This window comes from Coccinella septempunctata, chromosome 5, assembly GCF_907165205.1.
Source record: "Coccinella septempunctata chromosome 5, icCocSept1.1, whole genome shotgun sequence".
In the NCBI taxonomy this organism is placed as follows: Eukaryota; Metazoa; Arthropoda; class Insecta; order Coleoptera; family Coccinellidae; genus Coccinella; species Coccinella septempunctata.
In genome coordinates, this window is record NC_058193.1 from 32643872 (window position 1) to 32666489 (window position 22618).

General features: G+C 35.5%; 2 protein-coding genes across 2 annotated transcripts; one reads left to right on the forward strand and one right to left on the reverse strand.

Annotated features, from left to right (window-relative positions):
* The first annotated feature begins 103 nt into the window (after positions 1-103).
* Positions 104-19884, forward strand: LOC123314567 (cell division control protein 42 homolog). The gene is made up of 4 exons (XM_044899916.1): positions 104-499; positions 16648-16706; positions 18892-19299; positions 19596-19884. Exons 1-3 carry the CDS (start codon positions 244-246, stop codon positions 19285-19287), a joined length of 711 nt encoding a protein of 236 aa, XP_044755851.1. The 5' UTR covers positions 104-243; the 3' UTR covers positions 19288-19299; positions 19596-19884.
* Positions 19885-19971: 87 nt separating this feature from the next.
* Positions 19972-22542, reverse strand: LOC123314565 (GATOR complex protein NPRL3). The gene is made up of 8 exons (XM_044899914.1): positions 21981-22542; positions 21699-21908; positions 21531-21642; positions 21301-21475; positions 20878-21221; positions 20567-20737; positions 20362-20464; positions 19972-20309 (listed from the first exon to the last, which is right to left on the reverse strand). The coding sequence occupies exons 1-8, from the start codon at positions 22381-22383 to the stop codon at positions 20097-20099; spliced, it is 1731 nt and encodes a 576-aa protein (XP_044755849.1). The 5' UTR covers positions 22384-22542; the 3' UTR covers positions 19972-20096.
* Positions 22543-22618: the final 76 nt, after the last annotated feature.

A 22618-nucleotide genomic window follows, 5' to 3' on the forward strand; every position in this document is an offset into this window, starting at 1 on the left:
AGCCTTTTGAAAGTCCCATTTCGACAAGAAATCACCTGGATCGAAGATCGTCAAGATCTCTGTTCGTAGCAGGTTGTTCCGTTATTTGTTCCTCATCCAATCCAATCCAGTGTGCGATCCGCTTCTCTGCTGATTACCAGTTCGTTCGAAACCCTCGTCGGAGCATGATTTAAGTCACACGCGCCGCTCTGTCTGTCACAAGAATTTCCGCGATCTTCAACTTACGCTTATCACAACCCCAACATGCCCCCCCAAAGTAACGTCACCCTGCACTGCTACAACAAGGAACCCCTTCTGCACCAGCAGAAAACCATAAGTTTCACGTGCGGAAGAAACAAGAAGAGCAAGGATGAGAAAGAGGAAAAAATGAAGAAGAAGAATAAGATTAAGTGCGTTCTGGTTGGGGATGATGCTGTTGGGAAAACCTCTTTGATTGCTTCTTATAGTGCACACAGTTTTCCATACGAATATGTTCCTACAGCGTACGATAAATATAACGGTAAGTTTGAAAATTTCTCGAAGAGTTCCTATAATGAAACGGTTAATAGATCTTCTTGACGATTTAGATTCGAAAGCGCTAGATAATCAAAAAATTCCCACAGAAAACTGTTCTTTATTCTCACGCGAATTGTTTGAACTATGTGGAGTCATCTTCACCATTCTCTTTATTGTGAGGTCTACCATTGTAAAGGCTTGCGAAAGTTCATTCAAGTGAGAATAGTAGTCATATCGTAATAAACTTATCTAGATATCAATTTATCAATTTTTATCAACGCTTATTTATTAATTTCGAAAACAACAAAAATTAAAATCTCGTTATAATTAGGTACCTATATTTTTACCGCAACCAAAATGTGAATGATTTACTGATATAAGATTTTGATCTTATGGAAAAAAACTACAAATTTATTATGCTTTGGATAATTCCAAACTCATTCGAAGAGAAGCTACAGTTCAATAGCTGCTTCTTCAACTTTAAATCACTTTCACAGAAGCTACTATGGTGTACATCTTCAATTTCTTTGAAAAACTCTAGGAAACACGATACTCAAGTATGTTTTTTTTTGGATTAGAGAGTCTTTTTTTAAATCCAAATGACCTACCTACTTTATAAGTCCTACTACATTTTTATAATTTTCATTCATTTCAATAAAAGGGAGCCACTAAATAACAATTCAATTTTAAGACGTTAAGACTTTCGTTACAAAAGAAATAAGATATAATAAACCATATCAAAATATCATATATTTCGGATATTCTATGCTACCTAAGCCTGGAAAAAAGATATATCAAGAATTGAGAGACATCACATTCAAGAACTTTTCTCTATCGAGAAAAAAAATTCACATCTGGCATATTTTGGAGATTCCATTGGTGAACATACATTTGTCATCACCCTGTATACCTTGCGGATGTCGATCAAACCGTGTTCATACACGCCTCGTCTGCTCAAATACAAATCCAACATTTTCTGCTCTGAAAAGTTCCAGCCGATGCATTCAGTTGTGAAATATATTGTGATCAATATACCTCGACCCAATGATAGTCAAAATCTGAACTCACTTCCACTGTTACACTTTTGGAATGCAGCTTAATATACGAACCAGTTTGATTCGATTCTTGTGAAATAGTTATCAAGCGGTTTCAATAATTTTATAAAGGTAACTACCAAATGATACTTACGTAATTTGTTGTATACGAACAACTACTTGAATATTCAGAGATAGGTAACATCTTTTAGTCAAATGAGATAACCATAACCGAACAAGTGGATACATTACCATAGCAGTTAATTAGTAAGTGATGTTCGATGTTGTCTGCATTTTAATTGAATCCAATGTCTACCTCACCTGAAGAACTTCAATACTAAAACGTCTGGGTTGTGCTCTTATACTTTGGAAAAACTTACCATTTTATTAGTTATAAATAAACAACAAAAATACCATTACAGAGAGATACACAGTTCTACAGAAAAAAATCCCACAGGACATACAGACTCGACTCCTTCCTAAAAATTTGCACAAAGCTCAATCCATATTAATACACGCCCACAACGCATATTTGCTTCTCTCTCAGAAAATGGGGTCATCTACAACTGTCCCGAAGTTAACAAATCATGAACCTGATCTTTTTACCCTGACGAAGAAAAATTCAACAAGGCGAAAGTTCAACGAACCAAGAACAACTTTCAGATCATCTCCACACAAATCAAACCATGAATGAACCTATGGTACAACCTTCACTATCGCAATCATTCACAAAATCGTAAGAAATATAACTGCCTCTTTCCATTCTGACTTTAACTGTTCGATTTGACATACAACTAGAAAGGAGGTAGTTTATTAAACATCAGTCGGAACCCGAAGAAAGATACGATGATTCAATGTCTTTACCTCGACCCAAGAAGAGAAAGTTGACTTCGTTTGATACTCCCAAAGGAGAAAAATGTATGGATAGGCAATAACACACTGTCTAAACTGCCCGGAGATGATTGTAAAACATCCAAGTGGGATGCTCGAGCGATAAAAAGGAAATAATGAAGTCGATGGTCCAAGATTAGAAATTGTAAAAACAAAGTTATTGCAGTTCGCTTTGTGGAAGAGTGAAATGGAAAGGTTTAAGTTCAAATACGGTTTACATGGAATTATCACTTAGCTCGTGCCGCGATAGTGATTCAGCAGGAATTCTTGAAGAAGTGACACTTCAGATCAGGATAGATCAATCTAGTGTCGTTGTAATAAATGTATCTAACTGAAGCAGGCTTAGAATTGTTGCTATGTCCCTAGAAAAGGTCAAATAGATTTGCATCCATTGACAATCAACGCTATTTTGCAGAAAAATATGATTATTTCCCAAAAAGTGTCAAGTTATCTCATGTTAAAATCACATATGATTAGTACCTACATTTCATTCTTCGTCGAATAAACTCAAGAAGCTGTCCATAACTCCTTCTCATCTTCCATTCCTTCCTATCTTACTCCCTTCCATATTTCATCTAATAAATTGTTCCTTTTAACAACTCGATCAACACACAAGGTAAAGCGATATCAGAGACGTCAAAACAGAGGTCGAAAAATAACGAAAACCTTCCAGTTAATGGCGCAGAAGATGTTCTACAAACCATTAGGAATCAAGTTACAGACATCAATTCTGGAAACCTTATCTTAGATCACATCTCATCGTCCAATTTATCTCCTGAAACGTAATACTTGGAGTCCTCATAAAAATGCAGGATCTGATTTAATACCTTCAGATAATGAATTCGGAAATCCCTATTGCGCTAATTCCTAGTTTTTATGTGGAAGATACGGGCTATGACAGGGACAAATCTCATTATGATACCTAGTTTGTGTATTCACTAGTTTCAGTAAACTCCAATGATTCATCTGAGAGCAGTTTTATGGTTTCTGCTCTAGATTAAGAAGCTACATCGATATAATTGTCTTATTGAATTGAAAGTCCCAGATAAAAATGAAAGCAGAAAACATTCATCTACTTTGAAAATATAGAGGATAAACTTCCACTATAAGAAGCTTCATACATATTTCTAAAAAAGTTACAGGTATAATTGATTGTAGAGTTGCCGACTAAAGAACAACTATCCATGGGATTCTATAAAAAACGAACCTTGGTCGATGTATAAGCGATAATGGGATAGAAATTGCCTCTGCGGATATAATGGCATATTTCTCAGAAATGGATGCCTGACGCCTGTCTCTTTGTGTGGATATATTTGCAGAAACTACCATTGCATTTCATGGAATTCTACGTGAGGTGTTAATTTGATGTTTCACAGACGATTATCAGGAAATACATTTATATGACATGAGCGAACATAATTATTGTATTCACGTCTTCTATTATTATGTAACCCTGGACAATATCAACTAAAAAAATGGTTTTGTATACCCTTTGTTGCACTGATCTTTTAATATCGTGAACCTATGAAAATAAGCACGAAAAAACATAATGATTCCACAACAACTGAACAGACACAGAGAGTTTATATACTTATGGTATATTCTTTATCTGAGAGGACTCAACCGAAGTGTCCTGGGTAGCAGAAATAATCTCTTCGCAGTTGGGATCAAATTAATTAAAACAAATTGAATTGCTTTTTCTCCATATTTATGGCTTCGATTATGATTCGAAGAACCATTTATATACGATCTTATTTTCTTCATTTTCACAATAAACCGATTCGTCAGCCTGGTATGAAATCAAAAAATATCATTAACCTCAGGTTCAGTTCAGAGACCTGATGCGAATTCAATTCGCCGATGCTTTATGGAAATTGAAAAGTTCTGGGTGAACGATCATTCACCGTGTAACTGTTAAAAAAGGTCTATGACCAGAGCTGGCAATTTAAAATGTAGAAGATACCGGATATTTGAAAAAATCGTTTTTGTGCACTGACCATTTGCAAATTGTAAGGTGGAGCACTCTGTAATTAAAATAAATATTATAGAGAGGTGATGAGCATGTTGTTCATCCATCTAACAGGACTCAAACCATAGTTTGATGCTTGTTATGAGTCAATATTGAATTTTAGAGGATATATTGAGATGTAGGTGCATCCAACATTCTCAGATTTCATTGATGATTACAGTAACGGTCGTTTATTGATTGAATTTTGTATTTATCAATAAAAAATATTAATAACTATTATAATAGTTGAAATCGTTGAATAAATTAGAGAAGAACTGAACTCTTATCTCTATTCTCAATTCTCATTCAATATTGTTTGCAAAACAACCAAATTAGGTACTATAATCTTTGAAATTAGAATATTAGACGTCCACTATGATGTTGGAGTCATCATCATAAAGACCCTGAATTATTATGTGGAAAGATATTGAAGTGGAAAAAAATTTGACAGCAAAATGATAAAAATAAACTAAAATACGTACTACAATTATTATTTCAAAAATCGACAGCTCTTCACTGAGAGAAGTGGTAAAATATTCTAGGTATTTCTGTTGCCATTCGGAGTCAAAGGAAGTATTCCAGGCACAATGGAAAGGTATTTGACATGGTTCATAAAAGCATTTAAGTACTTCAAATGAAACCTTGCGTGTAATGGGTGGTCTATTTGTGTAAGAAGTATAAACCCCATAATTTCTACCTTACTACCTTGCCTGAAATGTTTTGCTCGTTTACAGAGATTTCTTTCGAGTTGAACTGCAAAGATTTTCAATATCTTTCGAAATAAAGTTGGCCATCCAGCTTAATTTTTTACACTGTGAAATTGAAAATCAGTGAATCAATATTCATTGTTGCAAGTAGCCTTGAAATGGTTATGGAAGATTGAAATTTTCTCAAAAATACGAAAAACAAATATTAAATTGGCAGTGATGGGTGAATTTCAACGAATTTTACACAATAAGATGTTGAAATTGTCTACAGTTGATTTTTAAGTAGTAAGTACCTCTTGAATTCTGTAACATTTCATCATTTAATCAACTGCTCTTTGAGTACTGCAAACTGTGGATGAAATCATTGAATAAATATTCGATTTAACCCTGTTCAAATGTTTTCGAAAACATAACTTTTTCGTTGGGTAGAAATTGATGAAATATGCAAAAAAGAGCAATAACATGTTCGTTCATTTTTGTAATTTTGATTTCATCATACCTACAACATGATCCCTCTTTTATGAATCAACAGAAACAGTCCTTCATCTCTTTCCAACGAGACACACTGTATTAGTGTAGGTATTTTGATGTATGTCAACCGAATGTAAGAAAGCACCAGTATACAGACGATGAGTTCGAAAAAACGTGGTAATATTGATAGATCAACTCCACATACGGTTTGAAACAATATTCCATCAATGTAACACCTCCCCATCAAAAACATGTATCAAAATAATGCCCTCTGTTCACTTCGTGGGAAATCCACCCAAAATCTTCCCCATTGTTGAACTTTGCGCCATCATAAGTAGATCGAGGATATAAATATAGCAGCCTCCCTTCTATTCTGAAATCCGCGAAGCCTGCAACTTGCGGGAAAACAGTTTGAATTGAATTTCCCTTTGTTTACATTATTATATCACGTAGAAGCCTCCCTGTATAGTGATTACGGTTTGGCGTCTTTGTGGATTTATCAGAAGCTCGCACACAATGGGGAAGATGCATTTTGCGCGTAGCTCTACGCGGATGTTTTGGTCCAGGAGTAAAATGTGCTATTTATCTGGGAAATCCGAAAATCTGCACAAAGGAAACTTAGAAGGGTGCATCTTTCAATGTCTCGCATCAATGCGGACGTCTCTAAGTGAGCACATTCGTATCTTTTGGTAATCCAGTGAAGGACTCAATTTGTTGATTTCAAAGTGGAGGTTTTCGTATAGGAACTTTTGGAACAGTCTCAAAATTTCAGAACTTTTCGTTTTGGGACGTTTCCTATGAAAGTTGTGTTTCAGATAAATGATTGAAACCACTTGTAACGCATACAGGAAATGCGAAAATCATAATTTGACTTTTGGCCTGAAAAATACAATGCAAACATGACTATGTCTGAACTTGTTTGATGAAAAATTTCTACTATCGCAAAAAATTATTTGTTCTGTTCGCTAATCTGGATAGATAAGAAATTATTTGAATAACTCAAGGATCATCCTTTCAAAGTGTATAACGATGCAACGTTACTATCTCGCTTATTTTGCGAATAACAAAACTGAGCCTAATATCATTTTATGTCATAGGTATTTTATCACTTCAAAAATGTCCACTGCCTACAAATGAAAATGTGTATTGGCAAGCCCTAGTCAATATATCTGTACATATGGAGTGTAAATGAATACTTACATGGGTCTTTCATAAAAAAAAAATTGAGTTTAGTTACGCTCCCTAAATATGGCATCTGAAAGTCAATTTTTGATTTTATTCTTAAAAACCAGGAGTGATATGAAACTGAGCATTCTATGGGGGAATTTAAAATTTGTTTCGCAAGAATCGTTATTCCTCATTTATATTAAACAATTAAAAAATCAATTTTTGATAGCTGGATTCATTTTTATCGATAGGGTCTCTGTAATTTCTTGCTAAAAGTGACGGTTTTTGGGAAAAAAAATAATTTATCAACAGGTACGTAGAGTGAGTTGTATAGGTTAGAATTATCGTCGAACTTTATTGTACCTTGTACGCTATGCTGACATTACAGAGGGGAATACCACCAGAATTGTCATCTAAAGGGGGCTGTATCTGAATAGGGGTTGTTCAAGAGCCACACTATTTCCTGAAAAAGAATCACCTCATTTTTCGCAACCATTCTTTCACACCCTGAATTAGGAATCTAATAATCCAGCCAGAAAATCACTGCATCGATCAAAAGCAATGCGGTTTTCAGTTTTTATAAAAATAAATGATAATTCACTTTTATTTTTCAGATCTTAACGGCTTTCAGTGTAGAAAACTGGTAGTTTTGGACTAATCGAATCGATTTGATATAATAGCACCCATAGTTCATAAAATAGTTTTTTAATTATCAATTCTATTCGATTCAGTCTTCCTACTTGAACTCGACAAACAAACCATAAACAGTATGCACCGATAATGATCATTAATCATAAATGCACACAATATAACGACTCAAGGAAGACCTCTCTTATCACAAAACAATTTTTCCCATATATCTTTTATAACACTTTCTTCAATAGAAGAGTCCACAGAAAGGTCATTGCCTAATGTGAACAATCTCGAACTAATGAATAACTGAATATCATTATCTATAATATGCCAAGTCCTCGACCGAGTCCGGATAAACTCACGTTTTATTATGCGCTAGAAATTGAGTAAAATGAAAGTATTCTGTAATCCTCGTCAATAAGCCGTCGCTCAGTCTACCACGAGCCAAATAACGGTCATTAAAAAAAGAATTGGCATTCACCTAAATAGAAAGTTATATTGGGTTAACGCAATAAGATCATAACTTTGGCGGTTGGTTTGCACAATGCGATTAAGCCTGCTTCACAGGTGGAACGGAAGTCGTTTTCTTTGTTCTTCTTTTAACCACATGCCTACGTGAGGGGGTCTATAAAACCCCAGTGACAACGTGCTACGAATTATTAAAAAAGCGCTCCCAACAACCAATTCGCCAAGATTTCAATAAAATCCTGGTCGATATAGATCGATCAGGATCTATTAAACTCTGTGCCTTATCGTGACCAATTTATCTGATTCGATGTTAATTTGTATCCGACTTCCGGTCGTTTCTCAATAGATCCATAGTTTTTCTTCATTCCAAACCAGTTTTCTCAGTAGAAAACGCTAAAGTGCCAACATAGAAGGATGATTCTCGATACATTCACAGACCACATGCAGTTCTTGATGTTGAAGTCCAATTGCACGTATAAATTATGGTCATTACTGCTAGCTATTAGGAAAGTCACCTGTTGTTAACTGTTTCGATTGAATCTCAAGAGCAGACAAGAATTCGTGATACTGAGATTTGCACCTATAACGATCGAATCATGATTATATTATATTATGTTCAACTTACAATAAATACTAAAGAGGTTTTGGATTCCCCATAGGAGTTGTTAGCAAACTTCGAATGAATTATCGAAAATATAGTTGAATCTTAATGAATTTCAAGCAACTAAGTGAGAGATCATTTCAATTTTCGATACCGTAAAATCCAATTGAGAAATCTGCAAAACCAAACGTGTGATTTGATCACAAAATCACGAGGAAGTCAGTGCTACGGCACCAAATCGATTTTGATTTGAAGGTCATTGATTCCAACAAGCATAATCTTCACTTTTTCGATTCGGCATTAGTTTGTACTCAAATCAGGTACATCAAAAAGCAAATCATTTTTGATTGTCAACAATTTTTAAACGAATCTCGAATCCTTGAGATAAAAACATTATATCACGTGCTATCCACCTCTACTTGTTCCAACTTGTCGATTCTTGCAGCTTGATTATTGAAAATCAACAATATCCCCCCATATCTTCATCCTCATAGGGAAAAGTTTCATTACCTGAGCACCACAATCCGTCTTAAAAGGACACAGGAAACGACGTATCCTATTTTAATCCTCAATGTCACTACATAGCGAAAAATGGTATATCGACCCATCTGTTCGTCAATAATTAAAATTGCGTTTCCGTTATCAATGTATCGATCATTGGTGCTCATCATAATCGTGCCTGCGAATATAATTCCGAGTAAAACAATCGATTCAGCTTCGATATCTATTGTTTGGTCTCTAAGTCATGTCATGACTCATTTAGAATAGTTAAACACCGATGGAAACACGTCTGGAACTGCTAATAATTGTGAGTTGAGGAAACGAGATTGAGCTTACCTTCAATTGGCACCTGATTGAGTTTTCAAACAGCAGCCAGTGTTATTTTCGTAAGGTCGGGGATGGTGCATTGGCCTTGTCTCAGTGATTGATCTCGATCCAGATAAGAAACATCATAACTGATATTTAGATAAATCTACAGCAGGTTTTATTTCGTTATTAGTTATTGGGGATTTTATGAATAGGCTCTCCATATTCTTGATGAAGAAACACACTGTATATTATTGCTAACCAAGTCAGTGCTCGTAAATACACTGCGCAAAAAAATTAACGCACATTATGGAAATCTCAAATTTATTCTACAACTGAAGGTGTTCTCAATGATAATTATTTTTATCAGAATTATGCATGCATATGTTATCCACTGTCAACGGTTTTCTTCAATACAGATGTTTTTTCCCAGCAGTAATAAAAAAAGATTATATTATCATATTTTGAATGTATTGGCTCCATTCTAAAATCAGTTGTTCTCGATCAATTCTAGTGATCAATAGTTTTTCTTTCGTTTGATTTTCTACACACGATCGTTATGCAACGCGAAACACGCAATGTGACCCAAGAGGAATGTGCCCAAGCGGTAGTTTTGCGAGAAGAAGGGTGGACATACACAAGAATTGCAGAAAGGTTTGGAGTTTCCCATACAAGTGTGTCCAAAATGTTGCAGCGATTCAGGGAGACAGGTATGAATGTCCGAAGACCAGGACAGGGTACACCACGGGTAACAACTGCCATTCAAGCATGTTACTTGAGAGTTTCTTCGTTGAGACAACGGTTTGCAACCGCTCGCCTCCTTCAAATTCAGCTTGAGCAAAAACATGAGGTGCTCAGACAATAAGAAATCGCCTCAGAGAATATGATTTAAGGCCTCGTGTCGCGGCAAGTGGCCCAGCTCTTACCCCAGCCCATCGAAGGGTGCGTTTGGATTTTACGAGAGAGCATATCCATTGGAAAGAGGCCGATTGGGAAAGAGTTCTCTTCACAGATGAGTCTAGATTCTGCCTCTACCATTTTGATCGACGTTCCCTTGTATACGACGTCCACATGAAAGATATGCTCAGTGCAATTTCCTGAATACTACTGGTTTCGGGGGAGGATCGATTTTGGTATGGGGTCTAATATCTTTGACTGCTCGCACAGACCTAGTGGTCGTTGATAATGGAGCTATGAATGCTGATAAGTATATAAGTAACATTCTTGAAGAGCATGTAGTGCCATTTGCCCCATACATTGGTGAAAATTTCATTTTTATGGACGATAATGCCAGACTCCCATGGTGCGCGCATCGTTCAGGAGAACCTTGAAGAGGTTGAAGTCTCTCGAATGGAATGGCCAGCAAGAAGTCCAGATCTCAATCAAATGAGCAGGTTTGGGACAACCTCAATAGAAGGCTGAGAAGTTCAGAAAATCATCCAGCTACTCTTAATGACTTAGGAATCCAACTCGGAGAAATCTGGGACGGATTAGATCAGAACATTTTAAGATCACTCATTTTGAGTATGAACCGTCGTTGCCGAGATGTAATTAACGCAAGGGGTGGAAATACCAAGTATTAAATCACTTATCAGCATTTCAGTATTTTGAAAATTGTTCATTTCTCTCGTTTCACATAAGATTCGGTAAAATCCTATTTTTCTTCCATTTAATGTGTCTTGTTTCGTTCAAAACCTTCCCGAGAGAACATAAAAAATAAGTTATAAAGTCAATGTAGAGTTAACTTTCATTAAAATTTAGATTTTCAGAATGTGCGTTAATTTTTTTGCGCAGTGTAGTTAGATGCGAACAAATTCGTTCAAGGAACACCACTCGAGACCAAACAAACAATGTTCCCGAACTGCCTGAAGTAAACCAAGCGCCAGGTGCAAAAGTACACCCTCTCACCCCCTACCTGCACCAGAGTCCCCCATATCGGACCTCTACCGGTATCTCAAACGACAAGTTGAAGATCAACAAAAAATATTACCGATGTCGGGGATGCAGGTAGCGAAATGATTGTCAAAGGCCATTCAATACAAGCTACAGGTATGGAAGAAGTGAGCGTAGATACTCTTCGTGTTAGTGGCAACCGACAGCTAGCCAGCCGGTTCCTCCATTCTCTTCGCCGGTCAGCCACGGGCAATTCGAACGCGATCATTGAACAAAGAAAGTTGAACTTTACATCTCCGCTTCTTGTGTTTTTATTTCCTACCATATACATGGGTACTTTATAGCGGGTTACTGTACCGTCAGACGCTAGCTCGGCCGAGCTTACTAGCTGCAGTTTCAAGAAGAGGCCTTTAACCCGCCGATACAACGTTAATTTACCTCATTTCCCTCATACTTTGAGAGAAAACTGGCAACATCTGCTTCTGTACACGTTTTTTCCTAAATCAGCAAAGAAGGAACAATGAATGTTCCAAAATTGCTGCCCAATAGCACCCATGTGCGATAAAGGGTTGCCATAATAAGCAGTTTCACAGTCAGTTTAGGTTAGTCAAAAGAGAGACTCTCAAAAAAACAACCTATGCGTGAAATGAACAAGGTTTTTTTCATGATCTTCTGATTTATCAAGTTTTAAGCAAGTTTCCACAAATTGTGTTTAATTTCCATTATGTATTCTTAGTGATTCACACAACTTCCTTTTGACATTTTCATGATATAATTAGCATATTAAGCAATTGGTGGCCAGGCTTGGAATAATGTTGTTTTGTACGGTTCAACGCCTTTGCAATTTCCATTTCCTAAATTCTGTATCTGAAGAAGTTGTATGCCATCAAATGAAAAAAACGTAAAAATTCCTACTGAGTTATAAACTACACTGCGCAAAAAAATTAACGCACATTCTGAAAATCTCAATTTTAATGAAAGTTAACTCTACATTGACTTTATAACTTATTTTTATGTTCTATTGGGAAGGTTTTGAACGAAACAAGACACATTGAATGGATGAAAAATTCAGGATTTCACCGAATCTTATTTGAAAGAGGAGAAATGAACAATTTTCAAAATACTGAAATGCTGATAAGTGATTTAATACTTGGTATTTTCATCCCTTGCGTTAATCACAGCACGGCAACTACGGTTCATACTCAAAATAAGTGATTTTGAAATGTTCCGATCTAATCCTTCCCAGATTTCTCCGAGTTGGATTCCTTAAGTCATTAGGAGTAGCTGGATGATTTTCTGAACTTCTCAGCCTTCTATTGAGGTTGTCCCAAACCTGCTCAATCGGATTGAGATCTGGACTTCTTGCTGGCCATTCCATTCGAGAGACTTCAACCTCTTCAAGGTACTTCTGAACGATGCGCGCACGATGGGGTCTGGCATTATCGTCCATAAAAATGAAATTTTCACCAGTGTATAAGGCAAATGGCACTACATGCTCTTCAAGAATGTTCCTTATATACTTATCAGCATTCATAGCTCCATTATCAACGACCACTAGGTCTGTGTGAGCAGTCAAAGATATTTCACTCCATACCATAATCGATCCTCCCCCGAAACCAGTAGTATTCAGGAAATTGCACTGAGCATATCTTTCATGTGGACGTCTGTATACAAGGGAACGTCGATCACAATGGTAGAGGCAGAATCTAGACTCATCTGTGAAGACAACGCGCATGCATAATATTGATAAAAATAATTATCATTGAGAACACCTTCAGTTGTAGAATAAATTTGAGATTTCCATAATGTGCGTTAATTTTTTTGCGGGTTGTATTTTATACCTTATGTTTGAGAAGCTGGGAGAGGTTTAGCAACCAATATCACATGGTTTCCTATGCTACTATCCGCAGCCTACTTCAATTTATCAATTTCATAGGACCACAGCACATCTAGGGGTCAACAAGACAAGAATTCATGTCTTAATGATAAACTTCTTGTCTTGTCTTGAGAAAAAGTCAAGAAATGTTGAGAAGTGTATTTGTTCTACTTCATTTCTAATCTTAGTAGTCGTAGTTTTAAGCCATGAGCTAGGGGGATCAATGTCATATGCCACTGTTTGAACATAATTTCATCGATTCATCATCAGTATTTTTCAAAAATCTGCGGGCAGACTAGGTATTCTTTTCTTTTTTTTAATCTACACATTGTCTCTGTGTGAACTTCTTGAACCGGAACGACTGAAGGGAAACTAGCTAAATTACTTTTCTTCCCTTTCTGTACACACAGCTTAGCGTGTACGGTCAGATTAATTTTGGGCTGTACTAACTGACACTGCTGATTTCGCCCCCCGATGTACCCCAAATAACCACGCCAATGCGTCGGCGTTTTTGATGGGGGTCCATATTCGGCCTACCTGATAGAATTGATGAGATGAGGGCGAACTAGGATGAGCGATGACTCATAGAGATCGGTTACGGTGAACTGAGGTGCTTATGAAATAATAATGAGTTCTTTTTTTGGATATCATGCAAGATCTACCTCATAAGAAGGTATCATGCCTTTGTAGCTTCTATATTAGGAAGGTAGCGATGTTGAATTTTGAATAGAGTTCATTCAAACTCTACCTATCCCATTCTCAGTCCAGGAAATAATAATTTGAAGAAAAGTTTGATACATTAATTAACCAAAAACGATAAACTTGTCTTTGTCACTTGCTTTATCGGCTTTCTCTTCAAATCCCAGTTCTGATACATTACGATCGATGATAATTCAAGGTGGAATATTTCATCTTTATTCATGGACTGAAGGTGGCATATTCGACTTAATGGCTCTCAACACCTCAATAAATCCAAACGTATTTCATCTACCTTAAGTCCCGTTCTATAAAGGCCATCTTAGTGGCAGCGAAATGATTGATATTATTAACACTAATTTCTTCAATTCCTTAAAGGTCAGACTGCCCGTCTACTTCACTAATTAATAGGTTAATAAACTCGCTACCTTATGAAATACACTACGCAACTTAATTCCTTATTCACAGCACAAAACTTGAGTTTCAATAAATCTGACATACTGCATACTTCTTGGGTAATCAGAAGACAAAAATCTATGCCTTCCTCGAGATTTTTTTGTATTATTGACTCTCCTATATCCTTCACTTGTAAAGAATCAATCAGTATATTGATTCTGTTTTTCAATTTGTCGAACATATAATAGGAAGACCACACAGGTACATAATTTATTCAACAAAAAAGTAATAACCCAATAGCATTTTCAGATTAAGAAACTAAGCAAACGATTCCAGTGAAATCGAAAGTATGATGTGTATTCGTCATATAATCTTAACTACGTCTGAAAAAATTAATCAATCATTCGAATAATGAGCTTTCAATTCAGATATCCATTAACACTTCATGCCATTCTAAGAACAGCTTGAAATCGTTGTCCGTCACATGAATCAGGTCATTTATCGAGCAGTCTATCGTAACAATGACCTCCATCAAACCAAATAATGAAAAAAAAACACTTCTATCAAAGATTCGAAATGAGATTAATTATATATTTAGCTGGCTTATTTGGGATCGGTCTTCCTTCTCAAGTTTGTTAACCAAATATGGGAAGCGACAGTTTCAAGATTAACAACTAATATTCCTTCGACCTCAAATGCCAAAACTACTCAGATCAACTCCTAACAGATTACGTATATCCTTCCTTGAAGTTCTGTCGGAGTTTGAGAATGGAAAATGTCAGATTTGGGTTCGAATCTGAGTATAAAAAATGTGAACGAACATATTGCTCCATCATTTTGAAAATATCTGAGCAATATAGAAATTCTGAGCAGTTAGAAAAAACCAAGTGATTTTTTATTGAAATTGTTAGATTGTGAAGGACGGTTGGTTATAAATCAGTGGAGCAAAATAGTTGAAGGTTGGACAGGGCATTAATAAACAATCACCCTGTAAAGATCAATATAAAAGTCATTCTTTTCAACAACAAAAAAAGAGAAAGATCAAGTGGAACTTGTGATGCAGTACTATTTTTAAATTTTAATTGAAAAAATCTCAGTACAATCCCAAACCTCTTATTATATCTTGTTCAATCACTGTATAATCAGAATACCTTATTATCCATACGTCATTTCGTCATAATATAAGTATACCTACCCATAATAATTTCCCCACCACAGTTAGCTATAATAATAATGTATGGGCTGAGACCTTGATCTAATAAAACCTATTGAAACCTCCAAGGAGATGCCTCAAGTTGAATTTATAGTTAATTTAAAAAATTATTCGAGGTACCTTAGGAGTTCTAAACGATTTTTCGTATAGTAACGAATTCTTGCCTTTAAGGAAGAATTTGAAACTGTTTTTGAACAATTCATAAAGGTTTCAAGAAGAAATATGAACCTCTGTTCAAAACTATGATAAGATCGAAATATTTTTCTACTCTTAAACTTTGATAGTACATCATTCAATCACGAAACAGCATTTTGGCCAGAAAACATTTTGAAAAGATTACAAAAAGCAGAATCTCCCTTAAAAAATATCGAGCTTTCAATGAATCACCCGAATTTGGATTAAGTCCTTGTTCGAGGCCTATTTTCAGTTCCGATCCTATTTATACAGGTCCTTGCAAGATTTTAGCTCGAAAGAGGTAACGACAGATGTTGTGATTTCTATAGCTCCTGATTTACCTGCCCTATGTTACACTCGTGCACAAAGAAATGAAGAAAAAGTGGATCCTTAAGATTGATATAAGTGTATGGAAGCTTAAGAGCACCTGGTTTCATTCATGGAAACTATAAATCACCAAAATGATTCCTTCACACGTGTTTTCAACTGAAAATAATAACCAGCAGTAAAGATACAATGCTAGTATTAGAAGGAATCCTGGGAAGTTGACGGAATTTTGAAATTAATTGTCAGAATTTCCATGATTAAATCTGTAGTTCTTGTGGACTTTTTACATGAACGTTTATAGCTTCAAGTAATAGTTTTGAGCTTAATTTTCAATGATTCTTCCAAAATTGATAGGGAAATAATAAAAATGGTCACGGATGAATTTTCCCCTGTTGTTTGTCATTCGAATTAGAATACTCATTTCCCTGAAATAATTTATGGGCATATTTGAGGTGCAATGCACTCGACAAAATGCTGAATATTTAAATTTGGAGAGCACTTGTCTTTAAAGTGGTGTTGAGGACCCCTCAAGTGGACTGAAGGGTGAATTTATATGTTCATTTGGAAGTCCTAGCTGAAATCCATAGTGCAAATTCTGGTTTGGATTATAAGGAGAGATAAGATTGCTCAATTTCACATATCCAAAATAAAATTCCTATTTACGTATTGATGAAGAACATCACAAAACCATCATTTCCCCTGAATCGCTATACAAAACCATTGAGGCGCTCTCAATGTAAACCAAATACGAGCAAAAATGATATGACTAACATCCCTTTGTTTGTTGCAGTGGAAGTACAGGTGGATGGCAAACCGATAGCCATGGAACTCTGTGATACAGCTGGCCAGGTAGGTTCGAAACCAGATATGTATCTGGTTTCTAGTTGAAACTTGGTACGTGATTATGCCGAAATCAGAAACGTGGCCATTTGCCATCTGCCAAATTTGATTGGGCGTCTAGTTTAGCGAATATTGCAGGTGTCTATAATAGAGAGGATATTTAAAAGTCGGTATGGTTTGAAAATAACCTAATCCTGGTCTAATGCTTTCAACCCAAGCGTTTTCAGAAGAACACTGTCGTATTTTCAAACATTTATGGTCCAGTTTCTCAGCCACTTTTTTGAATGCTTTCTAAAGATTTCTCTGGGAAGTCACAAAAATCAAGGCTCACCTTGAGATTTTTTGGATGTTAAGTCAAGTTTTTTGTTCTCTAATATAAATATTCATTAATGAAACGTCGTTTGTGAAGAAGGTGAACAGCTCTAATTTAGAGGCTACTTTCACTGCAAAACAATTTAAAAACTACGACGAGCATCTGTCTCTTTCAAATGAGAATAGAATTTGAGTAACAAATCTTATTCCAAAGAGGAGACCAACAAAGGAAGGTGTTTATTTCTATTTTTGACTCTGTCCACTGCATAATTAGTTGGTGTGAGTAATCGTACAATTCAACCTCTCACCAGTGATTCATCCCGACCACAAATAAGTCAGATCAAGAAGTGAAACGGTCCATAAATTTTCGCAAAATGGGAACGAATCACTCAGGCTGATAATCTTCGGTTGGAGGTTGCTTCTTTGCATCGAATATTGCTGGGAAAGCCTTCGAGAGGTTTCCATCGTCCAAATGTACAAAAGACATGAAATTATAGGTACTTCCAATAAAACTGATAATAAGAATCTTTTCTTTCGAATTAACGAACCTTGAAGAAATTGTCGTGGAGTGAGCTTTGAAATTTGACAGCATTTTATACAGTAAAAAACAGCCTTCTTGATGACGAATTTTTTTGAACGCTCGTAAATGATTCCCATTAAAAAAAAACATTGAATATTGTGTTGTAGAAAGCTTTTCATCATAGGATATAGCCAGGAATATCCAGTTCGAGAAGTTCAGGCAGGTGTTTTATGATAACTCAAGTTACTCATTATGAATCCGGTTTTCAAAGCTTTGGAAGTAACAGCAGGTCATCCCATCACCTAAGGATCTTCATTATACACATTCGAATCGTGTTTCAAAATAAGATTATGTAGTCTTTAGCGGAATAAATGAGTTGAAATTAGGCAGCCTTCAGTTGGAAGTAAAATTCCTACGGGAAACTTTATCGGGCATTCAATATCATTCGAAAATATATTTCGATATTGAATTCAAATTTTCTCATTTGAAATTCAGATGTGTTTTGAATGGCACGGAAGATATGGACCTTGACGATGAGTCATTATCAATTTTTCATCGATAATTATTGAAATTAACTATATTGGTCGAGGGAAGACAATGAGTTTTTATTGGGTGCATGTAAACAACGTTATTTATGAACAAATAAAAACTTATTTTCGCATATTTACCAAGAATGAGGAACATATATTGTGTGATGTAAGCTACTGTCCCGAAAACTAAGAGTGGGTCTCATATAACTTTTTTGGACAGCCCCCTTGTTTGGGTATTTAGTGGTACACTGGTACCTGAAAAGCAATTTTTGATATTTTTCTCAGAAACTTCATATATAAATTTTCCAAAATTTCTAGTTTCATCCCATTGTTAAAACCACATTTAAGACTCTGCTGACTTTGAAATAGTAGTACTTAAATTATTTCCTTCACTTGATAAGAAATAAAAAAAATCAATAAGGAGATTACATCATATCCAGTTTCACAACCGAATTTAATTCCATCTTTATTTTATTGCTATTGCAAAATTATTCAGGATCCTTGGCAGTGGCTCCATACCTTGTTGCAATTATTTGTTCAATCGATATAAATGATAATCGCGTAGATGCTATATAGATTACCTTTGTTTATTCGCCAAAAATTCATCATAGGTATCGATTATTTTATTATATATGATATTGCGCAAAAATTATATGGTTAAGATCGATATTTTCGACAATCTCAAATCAATTAGGTATACTGCTTGATAATATATCGTTTAACTGTTCGCTCATCAAACGTATCTGCTCTTCAAACCATCGAGGTCGTTTCTGGATATCTCGCAGGCCTTTCGAACTGCATATGAATATTTCCAGATCTTTTATTGTTTCAGGATGAGCTGGATCCTCTCAGAAGCCTTTGTTACCCAGACTCAGACATATTTCTTCTTTGCTTTTCGACAGTGGACCCTTCAACCTTCGTATCAGCCTCTACTAGATGGGCGAACGAACTTTCAAAACGCGATGGTGCTATAGTTTTAGTCGGCACTAAGTCGGATCTTAGCAAAAACCCAGAAGTGATCAAAAGGCTCAGATCTGACGGACAGAGGCCTATTTCCAGTGGGGAGGCTATCAATTTAGCGGAATTGTTGAATGCTCCATACATAGAGACTTCGGCAAGAACAGGGATGTTCGTGAAAGAAGCCTTCGATTTAGCTATCACCATAGCGTTGCGGAATCAGAAGAAGGCTAGGAGAAAATTCTGGAAAAAACTCCTATGGTGCTGCTGATGAAGTCTTCAGGTAATGGATGAAACATTCATCAAGTTTTTTTCAGAATAAAAGCTAGTAAAGCTGTATTATAAGTTATTACAGATAATTCTGTTAGGGGTAAAATGTATAAATATATTTCCTCTTCAATAGAGTCATATAACGTATGATAATAAATAAAACCAGAAAAACTCCAACAGCAACTCAAAAGTGAAAAGAATAATGTGGTCCTAATTATACTTTTTTTCCCTAATTACCTATGTTCTACTTTGAACACAATATACTCACAATAAAATCTGGATTCCTTTAATTTACTTTTTTTTTTTCAGGTATGAACCGAATATCGATATCAACGCCTAAGTTGACAAGGTGGGAAACAGTGATGATACGAAGATTTGATATAGTACAAATCTCAGGCCTTCATCATAAAAAGTTTCTCCTTTACTCAGTGTAGATAATTATGTACACAGTATTATTCGAACGACTGAAATTTTAGATAAGACTACATGCATCTGTTATATTCCATAATTGTGATATTGATTAGTATAATTGAAATTAGATATGTACATATTTAGCTTTTTATGTTATTTTTTAATTATAAACTCTTTCAGTACTGGACATTTTCCACTAATCATTTTAGTGTATGAAGTTGAATCTTACCTTCCCCCCAAGAAATTCAGTAAAAAAATCGCTTGAAGCAAGTACTACTATATATAAAAATCATTTATTGACATTATTTTCATTGGTGACAAATTCTTGAAATTGCATTAAAATAATTTACACTTGAAAAATATACGATTAAAATTTTAAACACTCATTCTCCATAAACATCATGACGCACAGGAAAACATTGCTATGGCGGGATCTTCAGTTTCGTAAGTCAACAAAACATCCCTAAATTTATCTAAAAGTTGAAGGAGTTGGCTCCTTCGTAAATTCTCCAAATACATTATTTCCTCGATGTGATGCTCGCCTCTGAAGTAATTTCTTCTACAAAGCCTCGCGAAGAGACGAAGATCTTCGGGATTATTAGTCGCAGGAATCTGTAAAATACCAGATAAATTTGGGTGTCATTTTTTTTATACGGAGAAGAACCTTGAAAACGGAACTTCTTTCTTCATCGGGAAAGTCCAGCAATAATTCCTCCTGATAATCCTGCTTTTCTTCTTCATTAGAAGTGAAACTCATGTCACCTAACCTGAGAAAAGTAATCATACAGCATATAAACTGAGGATTTAAGACCATCAATGTTATTTTTTTCATAAAGAATTCCGATTGCAATAAACATTTTCAAACTCACATGATACTTCTGGGTATGACATCTATTTCACTTCTTGGTTCTGGTGTTTCTGAAACGGTTGATGTTCCACTCTCAGATTCTGCTCTGGAATGTTCAGGATAAGGACTTGATACTGCAGTATTACTTCTTAGAGGTGGTGTGCTAACAGTTCTATGCTTTGATGAACCATTCCTGAAGAAGAGGTTGCGCTACAAATTCTCCAGTCTTCAAGTTAGTTCACGTATTGGACTATTCAATAGAATTTATGAGCCAATTTGTAACCAATTGTGATTAATGTTTGAAAATCAATAGTTACAACAATTGATACCTACTTTGAAGGTCTCATCATATTATCCAAAGGCATATATTGAACATAGGTATGCAATTGTAAAAGGAGATGATGTTGTAACATCCAAATAATGGTTTGCACCAAATGACTCTGCTTAGATGGGTGGAACAACGGATTGCACTTTTGCCCTAATGACGTTGGCAGGGAGTAATCACTGATTACTTTCAATAGGTTATGTCCAGGAAAAGCTTCACTGAATTTATCCATTAATGGGGAATTCCTATGAAGACGTGCATCAGGAGATATCACATATTTATTAGTGGAACAAATAGGAAATATGACTGTTGCTTTTGCCCAATACACTAAATGAGCAGTCAATTCAAAAACCTGAAAGATGTCGATTCATTTTTAGTTTGTATCTGACCAACAGATGTATCTATATCATATACATGTTATGATTACTTACATGGGTGAGTGTAAGATCACAATCAAGTGCTAAAGTTTGCAGGTTCTTTAAAGGAGAATACTGAGATAACAATCGCTTAAGTGTTGGTGAACCATCTAAAGAACAGAAATCGTTCAATTCTGTCACAGGATATAACAGCAACAGACTATGATAGGGTCGTAATGCATTCAAACATCTGAAAATTTCATATTTCAAAGAATGTAAATGGCTAAAAACCCTCAAACGCCTACCTGTTGATATCTTCAGGTTCTATAATTTTTCCTCCTAAATGGCACTGATGAGCTTTCTGTGGCAGGCAAAAACTCAAAGGAATCCAGCCATTTATTCTTATATCTATGAGTCCTAAAAATTAATTTTTCCAATGAGAATATGGAAAAGTTGTATTTTAACAAATTCACCATTGCCACAGAGATCATCATATATTTTTTTAATATTTTTAGCTAGGCTACTTGTTTCCAAAATAATACCAAACGCTTCTTGGCTATTCTGTAGTCCATCATCGTGAGTAGAAGTCATAAGTTGCGTTTGATCACTAACATATCCCCTTCTCCTTTCTTCATGTCTCAAAGCAATTCCCATTCTCTGACTTACATCATGATAACACTTAACTAAAAGACATCAGATGCATTTTTTTAATTACCTACTAATAACAACCTATCGAACTGAAATTATATTATTACCTACTGATTGACTAGCTGCTGCTTGTAACGCAAATACAATATTGATCAACATATGAGCTGAGCCATCCTTTAGCTTATTTCTCAATTGAAGTTGTGTTGGATGGCTAACAAACCTTACGTCGTTCACCTTAAGTTCAAATTTTTTATTGTAAAGCTCCATTTTGACAGCAAATAAAGAAGATAATACTTCATCGCCCAAACCAATCAAGTTCCCTTTATTAATATTGGAGGAAGATTGTGGAGGTTGTAACAGATCCTCAACTACATTTAGAGTATATGGATTTTTTCTTCTTGCTCCTGACCTCTCATTATTTTGTTTAGCATTGAAAGGGTACCTGAATAACAATCTATCCCCCTTACTATCTGATTTGACCAAAATTACACTAAGGGGATTAACTTCCATAGTTCATGTGAATTATTCAATAACATAAATCTCTACCTAAAGTTCGGGTCCCTCCTCAATTTTACTCTTTAATTTTTTCATAATAAAAATACATATTAAAAGGAATAATATAATTGGAAAAAATTTTAAACAAACATAACCCCATTATCTTTCTTGTCATGTTTTTGTCAAAAATGACTCATGAAAACTCTGTGGAAAATGAAATGAGGAAGAGCAGCTCTCTATGAGCATACTG